General features: G+C 37.4%; 2 protein-coding genes across 4 annotated transcripts in view; both read right to left on the bottom strand.

The window, feature by feature from the left end:
* The window catches only part of LOC114647906 (C4b-binding protein alpha chain-like), a 522,597-nt gene that overhangs the window by 306,822 nt on the left and 202,891 nt on the right, over positions 1-12,884 (bottom strand). The window lies entirely within an intron of this gene.
* Positions 1-12,884, bottom strand: part of LOC114647908 (CUB and sushi domain-containing protein 1-like) — a 65,815-nt gene that overhangs the window by 47,233 nt on the left and 5,698 nt on the right. For all 3 annotated transcript variants that reach the window (XM_028796613.2, XM_028796614.2, XM_051924824.1), the window contains exons 2-3: positions 2,260-2,445; positions 1,407-1,506 (exon numbers count right to left, since the gene is read on the bottom strand). In XM_028796613.2, coding sequence (XP_028652446.2) covers positions 1,407-1,506; positions 2,260-2,445 — 286 coding nt within the window. The remainder of the gene's footprint in view (positions 1-1,406; positions 1,507-2,259; positions 2,446-12,884) is intronic.

The raw sequence follows: 12,884 nt of genomic DNA, 5'->3' as shown, positions 1-12,884 counted from the left end.
ACAGAAAAAGCACAATATTGTCCACTTGAATAATGGAGGTACTTTTAATAAATAAAAAGATGCTTTGCAAAAATATTGAGGATTGTCAATTTTCACTAGTATTGGCATTGAATAGAAACATTCTGGTACTGTGATATCCCTACTGTACTCACTAGCAAATTTTATTATGTCAGCTGCCAATGACTCTGTAATGGAAGAAGAGAAATTATTTGATTTTTCCCATTCGAACAATGGCTATTAGTTTTTCTGAGCTCTCAGTTACATAAAAATATATGCAAATTATTTTTTACAGACCTTGTTATTTGTCATTTGCTGTGCTGTAAGCTGAGAAAATGCTATCTAACCATATTATTCAAACTTATTTAATTACTTTTAAAACAAACTAGGTTTTAATTGAAAACCCCTTATTACAGTAGAGGCACCATCTGTGGTAATCAGAAAACAAATGCATTGGGTTTCTGTGATTGATCACAGTACACCATGCTCTAAAATACTTGATTTCTTAATCCTTGACAGTACTATCAATTATATACTCTTCTGAATGTTTTTACTATATGGAATTATATGGTATTTCTATCACAAATAGAGCTAAACTAAAAATGGTGCCTTGAAGCAGCAGACAGAAAAAAAAACAGAGGACATAAAACATGCAGCTGAGTCACCAAGGATTTTAGCAGTGACAGAGAGATTAAACAAAGAAAACTATGCAGAGCAAATATCCCTAGTACGTTACAAATACAAACCTGGGGATGGAGCTAAAACAAAGGTCTTCCTTATGGTTGGGCTCAGAAAGGAACTGGTTATATACTTTTGCCACACCAAACAGCTTCTATGCCCAGTCACTACTCAGGCTGTGGATGTGGACGTGATGAACTGTTACAAGTACCACATCAATGACAGACTGGACTCATCTTTTAACACAGAGGAACTGCTTAAGAGTAGACACTTGATTTTTATCGTTCCCCTGTCCTTTTTTCAGTCTGATCCATTTTTTTTCTGTATTGGTCATGAGGTCTGCTTCTTGATTTTGTGGCCTGGCTAATTCTTATTTATGTGCCTCATAGAATTCTGCCTTTAGACCTAAGCTTTTGCATTAAATCCTCCTTTGAATTTTGTGGAGCCCTACAATTATAATAAGGTTCTTCTAGCCATCTCTAATTCTCCTTTATACTTTATGAAACTATCCTTTTTTTTTTTTTTAATTGTAATTCTTAAATATACAATTTACAGAATATTTTCCAGCTTCACTTTAGACTGACAATTTTGAACACATTTGACCTGGGTATTGGTCTAGAATAGTGTAAACCAGTGATTTCTCTAAATTTCCAAGGTGATTAACCTGCTCATGCCTTGGAGCACAATGCACGAAAAAGGCTACTTATAATCTGTCTTTTGGCTGTACTCACCCTTTAGAACATTCAGCATAAATCTTCTGCCCAAAATGAACAGTTTTAGAAGTATCAAATTTTCCATTCATCATATTCTCTGGGGGATTACAGATGATAGCTAAAATGCAAAGAATAATGCATGGAAGATACTTATATAAACAGCCTTAGTGCTCTTTTAAACACCTTTTAAACAGAGTAGTACAAACAGCAACAGAAACTGTAAAGCTAATTTAAATTGTAATAAATAGTAGAAGCATACTGTAGATACATAGCAGAAAGAATTGTCACATCATAGAACTTGGACCCTTGTTCAATTCCTAGGCTCACTGGTTTTAGAAGGAAATGTTCATGTTTAACAAGATAGATAATGAATGAAGTATGGGTTGTGTGTGCTCTGTGCTGTCTGATTGAGAAGCCAAAAAAAAGTTCATGTATATAATAAGAAATCTTTTCTTATATATAAGAATTGTAAACATAATGGTAGATAGGTCTAGGAGACCTTACCATTAAAAAAGTGTATTTGAGCACACAGTGGGTTATGTAAAGGCATACCTCTTTAAAAAGACATAAAAGAAATGGAACATTTGAAGGACTTTTTTTTTTTTTTTACTTTTTCACCTTATATTTTTGTTCTTCTTTAATGTTAACCTTAAATAGCAGTGAAAAGCTTTTGTATTGGTTAATTACATAATATAGGCTCACTGTGTGACCTTCAGCATTTCACTTACCCTATGTGTGCTTCAATTATGACAAATATACAAATTAACAACTCTACCAATACCTCAGTACTTGTAAGTGCTTTGAGGTGGTGTTTGCCATAGAAGTGTGCTATATAAAATAAAGCATGATTGTTTACTTGTACAGTACTTACGCTCACAAATTAACTTCAGTTTAGTCCACTTGCTGTCAACACAGGTTATTGTCACTAGGTCATTAGTAGGTCTGTACCCAGAACTGCACTTAAAGGTGGCGTTATATCCATCTGGGAATTCATTTACTGTTAGATGCTCCGCAGTGAGCATGACATTTGGATCCGTTTCAAAGCTCATACATTCTCCTGTAAATAAACAAAAACAAGTTTAAAAAAAAAAAAAAAAGAAAAAACCAAGCTTTCAAATATTTTCTTAGATCCTAAAAAAAAAAAAAAAAAGATGGTAGGTTAGGGGAGTTTCATAAACTGAAATGATAACAGATCTTCTACTAAACATATTGTTAATAGAACTAGAAATGCACACTCTAAACGAGAAGTGTCAAACTCAAGGCCTGTGGGCTGAATCTGGCCCATGTACCATTTTAATGTGACTTGCGTTATCAATATTCAAAACACATTACATACGGCCCTTGATGACGGCTTGGTTTTGTCAAGAGACCCTATTTAATATACTTATATTGATTGTACCCGTATATAATTTGGCTGGATCACATTTACACCAGTGTCCCATCGCATTTTTTGCACAGCATTGCTACTAAACTGTTATAACAGAAACTACTAATGACCAAGCAGAACAGATATGAAAATAATGTGACACGCCACACTGCTATAAAGAACATTAGTGTTTTAACACAATGGCAAGTATGTCACAGTCTCATGAAGAAGACAGATAGATAGTTGCCACACTGCTCACTTTTTAAATTTGCGTGTCAAGGCTGGCCACTCTTCTGTGATACTGACAGGTCTATACTGTCTGCGATTAAAAAAAAAAAAAAAAAGATTTTAGGCTTCAGACTCACATGTCCTTGTTTAGCTGTTGACAGATGTAGTCACAATCCTAAAATTATTTCTATGAAAATGTTGGTCAGCCTGGGGTGATTCAGGAATACAAAAGGTATTGTTCTGCCATACACTGTTGTTTAAAAAAGTTCATAATTCATTTCATAAAAAGTATAACATGAATCGCCAATATGCTTCGGAAATTAAATCAAAAAAGAAGAGAGAAAGACAACAGCACATAGAGAAAACAGGTGTTTTTTCCCCCCGTTTTCAACTGCGAGCTTCTATAAAGATGTCTCAAAAGCACATACAGGAACAAAAGCTGAGCCTGCTACTTATAGTAGTTTTGACATGAAAACACAAAACAGACAATTACTGTTATCGAATACATACTGTGAATGGTTGAGAAGTTAACCTATAGTAAAAAAGTCAAACAAAGCCTAACTTCCACTATAACTCTCCCCCATTTATTAAGTTCAGCAATTACAAGAGATTGAACATTCTGCTCTGCAAATACTGTATAATTTTTGATACAGTAGTGGACAGTTACTTGCAAAAGAAATAAAAAGGGTTTGCACTGTGTTTATTATTACTGTGCACATTATACAGTATAGCCCTGTGTTGGCTGGAATTGGCTCCAACATCATCCCCCCCCCCCCGAGATCCTGTGTTAGGATATAGCGGGTTGGATAATGGATGGATTATACAGTATATATTAGTAAGAAACAAGTACTGCATAAGTAAAAATCATAATTATAATTACATCTCAAGAATCAGAAATGACTAATTAGTACAATGTAAAAACACCTGTAAAATACGCTAAATCAAAAGTACTGTATATCAAAGAAGTAAAAACTGTGGTACAATTAATGACTAAAAATAGTTTAAAAGAAACACACAAATACATGTATATTTATGATTATGCAGTGTTTCAGGTGCCAATATCAATTGTTTCAATGTGCCATAATATTTTATGAATAACAGTTGTATTTCCATAGACTCACAATGATGCTGATTTAAAACACAGAATATCTGTAAAAATAATGTATATAATACCAAAAAATGTACAATCCATTTAATATCTTAAAGTTCTGAACAATCTCATCTAGTTATTTTCTTCTCATACACTATTATATTTGAAGAATAAATAATTATAACACTAAACAATTTGCAATATTTTAACAAACATATCTCTAAATAAAAGACCACTTTTATAACCTTAACCTGAATTTGCTCCATCCTGGGTATGATGTTAACCTGTATCCAGCCCTGCAAGCAGGTCCTCCAACTCGCAGGGGAAACTTGGGGGTTGGTGACAGGACTGGAATTCCAGCCACTGTTAACAAAAAAAAAACTCACACTGTTCCACTCCATTTCAACTAGTGTGGTGCTGAGGTGTCACCCGTTGCACAACTGTGTTTGGATCTTAATTTGGGATCCTGAGGTAATTTGTCATGTGGTGGGTGTAGCAACGCACTGTATCAATGCATGCTCCCAACCAACCTCCCTCTCTCTCTCCTCCTTTTACATTTAATTAAAAGAAATGCCTACTAATCCAGTGTAAGTAGCTTAGCCAATTACTGGTCTTTAATTGATTCAGTTCAATCTAATGGTAATGTTGTATTAAAGAGAATTTTAGGTGTTTAATACATTCATTTTACAGATAAAAACTGTACAGTGGTCTGTGATTCTGGCGTTTTTTTTTTATGGTTGCATGCCTCTAGAATTACAGTCATCTTTCCCTTTATCCTGACTAGTCTCCTAGTCTCTGCCGCTGAAAAACATCCCCACTGCATGATGCTGCCACCACCATGCTTCACTGTAGGGTTGGTATTGGCCTGGTGATGAGCAGTGCCTGGTTTCCTCAAAAAGTGACGTCCGGCATTCACACCAAAGAGTTCAATCTTTGTCTCATCAGACCAGAGAATTTTCTTTCTCATGGTCTGAGAGTCCTTCAGGTGCCTTTTGGCAAACTCCAGGTGGGCTGCCATGTGCCTTTTACTAAGCAGTGGCTTCCGTCTGGCCACTCTACCATATAGGCCTGATTGGTGGATTCCTGCAGAGATGGTTGTCCTTCTGGAAGGTTCTCCTCTCTCCACACAGGACCTCTGGAGCTCTGACAGAGTGACCATCGGGTTCTTGGTCACCTCTCTGACTAAGGCCCTTCTTCCCCGATCGCTCAGTTTAGATGGTCGGCCAGCTCTAGGAAGAGTCCTGGTGGTTTCGAACTTCTTCCACTTACGGATGATGGAGGCCACTGAGCTCATTGGGACCTTCAAAGCGGCAGAAATTTTTCTGTAACCTACCCCAGATTTGTGCCTTGAGACAATTCCTTTGACTTCATGCTTGGTTTGTGCTCTGACATGAACTGTCAACTGTGGGACCTTATGTGGGACAGGTGTGTGCCTTTCCAAATCATGTCCAATCAACTGAATTTACCACAGGTGGACTCCAATTAAGCTGCTAAACATCTCAAGGATGATCAGGGGAAACAGGATGCACCTGAGCTCAATTTTGAGCTTCATGGCAAAGGCTGTGAATACTTATGTACATGTGCTTTCTCAATTTTTTTATTTTTAATAAATTTGCAAAAACCTCAAGTAAACTTTTTTCACGTTGCCATTATGGGGTGTTGTGTGTAGAATTCTGAGGAAAAAAATGAATTTAATCCATTTTGGAATAAAGCTGTAGCATAACAAAATGTGGAAAAAGTGATGCGCAGTGAATACTTTCCGGATGCACTGTATGTGTGAATATGATGGGATTGTAAGTAGAATATTGTAGGGTGTCAGACAATTAGGCTTTCATCTGAGACTTTACCTACAGGATCCCTATGTGTATCTATCTGTATGTGTGATAATCCTAAATCCAACCTAGGAATGGGCTTGGCAAGTCCTATAAATCTCACGATAACAAGTCACCACACAACCCAAAAAAGAAAAAAAAGAAATGATGCCAATTATATTTTCCCTGCAAAATGTTTCTTTTAAAAAGTGAATACTTTCCGGATGTACTATATATATATATATATATATATATATATATATATATATACACATATATATATACATATACACACACACACACACATGCAATTAGGAGGAAGCGGAGTGGACCAAGTGGAGGTATTTACCCGCCAGACCATATATATATATATATATATATATATATATATATATATATACATATACATATACACACACACACACACACACACATGCAATTAGGAGGAAGCGGAGTGGACCAAGTGGAGGTATTTACCCGCCAGACCAGGGGGTGGCAGGCTGCGCTAAACCTACTTCTTTTGTCTCTGCTACTTCTGTTATCTCTGCAGGCCAAATATGGGAAAACCTATCTAATTCAACATCAACAATGTCACCAAGACTGACATCACTTCCGGTGCTGGCCTTATATGACATCATTTCTGGATTTGGCGTTTAAAGCCACCATCATTTCACCACTAAAATCAGTTCAGTCTGGAACTCAACGCATGTACATCTCTGCCTATTCATACCCTTTTTGGAGCCAGGGACAATATACGGGTGGCTGCCCCAAACCTTTTTTCGTGTGTTGAGATATATATACACACACATACTTAGGTTAACCAACACAGATAGTGAGTGGTCCAGATTGTCAAAGGGAATCACTAAAGAGGCTCACATTTTATGTTACTTTTTAATTTTGTTATGGTGCTCAAATTTTTAACTTATACTCTTGTATATCTATCTATTGTAAATATTTGCAATTGCAACATACTTTAATGGATAAGTTCTATATTTTTCAAGTCAAGCTTATTTCTTCACAATCGTATTGTATATTAGATTGCCCTAAGAAACTGCATTCTGAAGTGGAGCACAATTTATAAATTAAAAAAAAACAATTAGCCCTCTTTTGCATTTTATAATGGAGGTGAAGGGTACCAGTCTCCTGTTTTAAAGAAAAGTCTTAAAACTTATTGAATATGTCCATTTTTCAAGCCAAAAATATTATTGAGTGTTGATCTTCACCTCGAGATTACACATACTGTAAAACAGTGTATCTATTGATGTTTTAAGAAGATAAAAAAAGCAAACCATTTCAGTGAGATTCAGCCATTTTAAGATGACCAGCTATGCATTTCATGTAGCCAACTACACGTTAGTCTTCCTCCGTAGCACTGTTTCAGCCCCAGGGAAACTGTTCTTGCTGCAGCCACTGGAACAGGGATGAGGTACTTGGCCCGAGAGTTATGGATTTACCCTGTAAAGTAGGGTTGCAATTATTAGTCGACATAATCGACGACGTCGACTAAAAAAAATCGTCAACGCGGATTTTTTTTTATTGTCAACGCATCATAAACAGAACCTTCAATAGATGATCCAGTCACAAAGAACCACATTGGTTTTTGTAACTACAATGCACTACATGAACGTCTGGGGCAGTATCGTTTGTTATTGTTTGTCAAGACTGCACACAGTCCTACCAACGAAGAAAAAACGTCTGAGGAGAAGAAGAATGTAGAGGAAAATAAATGTGGTTGCAATGGCGACTCGGAGAGAGGAGGGGGAAGGAGATGGAAAGAAATTGAGACAGAAACTTTCTAAAGCGTGGGAGCACTTCACTAAAAAAGAAAAAAAAGGTTGAATGCAGATTATGCAAAACGGAGCTTTCTTTTCACGGCAGCACCACCGAGATGCATGAGCATCTGAAATGCAAGCATCCTGGAGCTGTGATGCTGCAGTCTCTTGAAAATGTATGCTGGCACTGTTAGTTAGTTAGTTAGTTAGGGTCAGATCAGGAAGGGAGGGAGAACGTGAACGAGACTGAGAAAGTAAAAGTGAAAAAAAGCTAACTTTTACATGTAACAAATTTTCACCCGATCTGTTCGTTTTCAAATAATATTGCATTAGTGCAATGATGTTTTCTGATTGGTACTATTCAGGTCATACAATGATTTCTTCAAAATGTCACATATATTTGTCTCTTTCTCTCTCACACCAGAAGGCGTGAGCTTATTCAGTGCTAGCAGGAGCACACAGGTGGCCGGTTGCTTGTGCTATAACAAGCTTGACCTGGCAGTGATCAAAGCACATGTACTGTGCAAGGCATGTACAGGGTCCACTGAGAAAAGAAGAGCGTTCATGGCTCACCTTGCAGAGGAACATTCTTTCCTCTGCATGTCCTGGGGTCCTGTGCAGACTGGGCAAGGTTGGGGGAAAAAAAACATGGTCACGGTTTACAACCGCAAGAAGGTACGCGAATGAATATGAATAATATGAATAATGTTGCATCCAAGCCACAATGTTTTCCGAAATGTACTATAAAGGTCATAAAATAAATAATTCCAAATATCATATATACCTATGTCTCTGTTTTTTTGTCAGTGCGGCTTTGACATCACGGGCCATAAGGCACATACCAATTCAGCGTAAACAGGAACACTCAATAAAATTGAATAAAAAAAAATCAAGTGACAATGAGATACGAATAAGTCAGATTCGCCAGCGTTTGTGTGTCAGCTTTTATCCATCCAGATCAGAGAATTTCCAGTTCGATTGTCTCAAAACACCACTCACATCTACAGTTATTCCCAGTTTCAGATAAAAAGTAACAGTGTCTGATCCCTTTGGGGGGGGGGGGGGGGGGGGGCAGTAGTATGTATTGTGATCGTGACTGAGAGAATAAAAGTAAAAAAAAAAAAAAAAAAGGTAACTTTTACAAGTACTATACTATACTATACATTTACAGTGGCTGTTACAGACACAAATCAAATGTATGTGTTTATTGTATAATATTAATAATAAGAGCAACTCACTACTCAAAACGGTAAATATATGAGGCAGTCAGGATCGAACCGAGGGACTATTAATTATAAGTCAGCAATTCCTACCTCTGGACCATGGAAGCTATTGTATCATCCTTGAACCTTTTGTGAAAGTGTTTATTTCATCTTTGCACTACACATTATATACATTTTTCATATTTTAGTAATAAATGACAAAAGTTTCTGTTTTAACAATGTATTTTTTGGTTAAGTTAAATGCACTTTTTTTGTTTAAACACTATGTGCACCTTAGTTTGTATTGTTTAATGTATTTGTTTTTTATTGTGATGGTCACACTAATATAAGAACATCTGATTATTTTCAAAATCATATGTTTCACTGGTTGTTATTTTGATTATTACGAACTAGCCGACACCCACCGTAGCATACGGCAGTGTAAGAATAGGAATGGAAAACAGTGAGAAAAGAATTCAGAAATCAAGTAGAAATAAATACTTCTTGAAAGACGCAGTGAGCATGTAGAATTTCATGCCAAGCAGGATTACATGTGAAAGTGATAAATAAATCAGGCTTTCCGAATTTACGTACTATGGCCATGGCATCCTGATAGTTTTGTTGCATGTATCTTGGACTTCCTAGAAATGTGGATGGTAATATGATTATTTTGCCTACACGTACGTTGTTATTTTCAGCGTTTGCTTGCAGTGCATCTGTATTCAAACATTGTATTGTTCCACACGCTGATCTTGTTGATGTAATCCGAGATAGTTGAGACGCGCACCCTCTGTTTTAACATACGCATCTATGACGTACTGTTTGAATAGTTTGCTGCTGGAGTGCAAAATACTAAATGTATTCCTCATTGCTAATCTGTACGCATAAAATTGGCATTGAGTAAGCCTTATTCGCTTGGCGGTTCTTTTATCAGGAACATGTTGTAAATCTTTGTGCCAGCCAATGTCTCCGCAAGGGAATAAAAGTGGTAAACCATAGGATCGCAACTGATATTGAGCGTGGAAATCTGTTTACAGGAGTTGCGTATGGGATAGATGCAAATGGCCCATTCGGCAGGCGTTTCACCATCTTCTACGACGAAAATCGCTGCAATGTCGGGGCATTGTATCGTTGTAAATCCTGCCCAGAGTTTTCCTTGAAAACCATTCGTACAGATGCTGTTGGATTGGACCAGGCAATTTCATGCATGTGTTTGTATGTTTTAGCGAAGTGGTTGATGGTTCTGAGCATGGAATCTAGCTGGAGAAGTACATTTTCGCTGCATGCAGAGTTTGGCTATATTTTGTAAGCATACTTCAGTAGCTTGCGCTGTGTCAAAAACATACAACTGTCCATATCCTGGAGAGGTAGAAATGTTAGCGTATAGTGGAGAGATTTGCCCATGTATTTTAAAACAGTATGGTCCGTGGCCAGGAGGTTGAGTTATCTATGCACCCATGGAAGCAAACGCTAGAGAAGAGTTGTATTCTCAAATGTGTTCACGATAATTTTTAGCTTCTGATGTTGGCTGTGTAAGAAGCTGCTGTAAAGACACAGGTGGCTCCCGCAAAGGTGGTAAAGCTACTTTACCATTGTGGCAGCACCTCGAGTACTTGTTGGATGTGTAACGCTCAGCAGGCCAGTATAGTGCATGACATGGAAGACGACGAATAGGAATCGAGAAATGCCGTGTCGGCTGCGTGTGGGCGGGACCAGTTTTGAAGTGGAAGCAGGACGAACCAGAAGAGAAATATATATAAGAGATTTTAATCGTGTTAATGCAGACATCAGAGTGACATTCACAGGTGGACAGACATGAGCAGATGAGGTAAAACATGCACTGGAGCCCAGAACAGGATGTCCAACCACAGGTCGCAGGCATCAAAATAGTCAGGCATGAAATAATTGTGACTAATCGAAAAAAAAAAAAATTGAACGATTAGTCAACTACCAAAATAATCATTAGTTGCAGCCCTACTGTAAAGTCAACGTTAAGTACCATTATTGAATGTTGATGTGCAGGTGTGAATTATTGTCTCTGCTCTCTACAGAACTACACAATAATAACCAGAAATGTCAGAATTATGATTGCTTATATTCTTTCACCATATGGAACCTTATTTCTTTTGTTGCAATAATTGTCTGCAGCCACTAGATGGATATGGCATGCGTATTCGTCAATATGAATGCACATAGCATGCAAATAAGTGACAAGAACTGAACAAGTGTTATAGGAATCCATTCATTCATCTCCCTAACCTAATGGTCAAGGGCAGGGTCAATGGGCAGCTGAAGCGGAGCCTATTCCAGTAAGCGCTGGACACAAGGAATGGAACAAACCCTGGACAGGGTGCTAGTCCATTGCAGAGTGAAGACACACACCCACATACAAAGGTCACTTTAGCAACATCAATCCACCTAACTTGCATGTGTTTGGGCTGTGGAAGGACACAAGAGCTTCTGGAGAGAACATGTAAACCCCAAGCAGACACAAACTCCAGTCCCCTTTACTGAAAGACAGCACTACTACTGCTGCACCAACTTGCTGCCCAATATTATCAATTGCTGTCCTCATTATCTTCCATCCATTAATTGATTCATATATTTTTCACCACTCTAAGCACAATTAAAAAAAATTAAAAGTAATAATAATCCACATATTCATCTTCCAAAGGGTAACTAGAGCCTATCCTAGCAATTATAAGAGTGCAAGGTAGGAACAACACTGGGGCAGGGTGCCAGTCAATACAGGCCAACTAACAAAGCCAGTTTACCTAGTTTAATCAAACTGAATTTTGTACAATCAGTGAAAATGCCTTAAACGTGTGGCAGCGCACAAGTGTCATTTCTGCTACAGGCCAACTAACAAAGCCAGTTTACCTAGTTTAATCAAACTGAATTTTGTACAATCAGTGAAAATGCCTTAAACGTGTGGCAGCGCACAAGTGTCATTCCTGCTTCACAGCATCAGGTTCTACATGTTCTCTCAACTTATTTACGGATTGATTGGTATTATTAAGTGACTGTGTATTTACTCATTTAAAAATGTTGTCCTTACTTCTTTTATTACCATATCCTCAACAAGAGTGACTCATCTTTATTTCCACAGCTCCATTTCTTTACTGTACTTGGTTATCCCAAATTTTTATTATTAAAACACTACTTTAGTTCTCCAAGATGGGCTGGTACCCTTTTTTGGGTTTGTTCCATGCCTGGCACCCGATGCTTACTGGGATACGCTCCAGCAGAATCCAGTGACCCTGTTCAAGACTAAATGGGTTAAAATATGACTGAGTGACTACTTTTGTGCTAAGTGCTCAACTCACTTTTCATACTGTAAATAAATAAATAAACAATGTCACACTCACCAGAAGTCAGTTTCTATCCTCTGTTTTCTTAATTTCTTTTAAAACCCTTATCATGCTCCTGGTCTGTTTAATCCTGTGTATCCTGGCACTGCCACTTGTCTTTATTTATTTATTTTTTTTAAAAAAACAACGCACATCATTTTGTTCTATCTCTGTGTGTGTTTGTGCCTGCATGGGGATCCTCAGGGCTCCTCTGCCTCTCACTCTAAAACTTCCCTTAAGTGCAATCTCATGCAATGAAAGGAATGCTAGTTGCCTAGATATAAAGGCATATATACATACAGATTGCTATTTATTTATTTTACTTGAGTTCTAGCAGGTTACACAATGATTTCTGCTGCACTAGATTCTGCTGCACTAGAAGTCATATACTGTCCAGTAAAGACATCTTTGATAGAATGACAACCAATTGGACAATGCGGAAATTTTCATATGTATCTATATTCAAATATAGGTAAACTGACCTCATGTTTGATTCAGCAGTCTTATATTTTAGGTCCCAGGGTACCTTTTGAGAAGAATTCAAATGTATAAATCAGTATTCTGAATGTCAAAGGGCTACAGGCAAATACACACCGATTAACTGGTGTTGCTAAACTGCAACAATTCTCAAGTCTGTACATACTAGGGGTGTATGTGTAATATGGACGTTTCCTTTA

The sequence above is a fragment of the Erpetoichthys calabaricus genome, chromosome 3, assembly GCF_900747795.2.
Source record: "Erpetoichthys calabaricus chromosome 3, fErpCal1.3, whole genome shotgun sequence".
In the NCBI taxonomy this organism is placed as follows: domain Eukaryota; kingdom Metazoa; phylum Chordata; class Cladistia; order Polypteriformes; family Polypteridae; genus Erpetoichthys; species Erpetoichthys calabaricus.
Note: the sequence above shows the minus strand (reverse complement) of the source record. Positions and strands in the feature narration are given on the sequence as shown.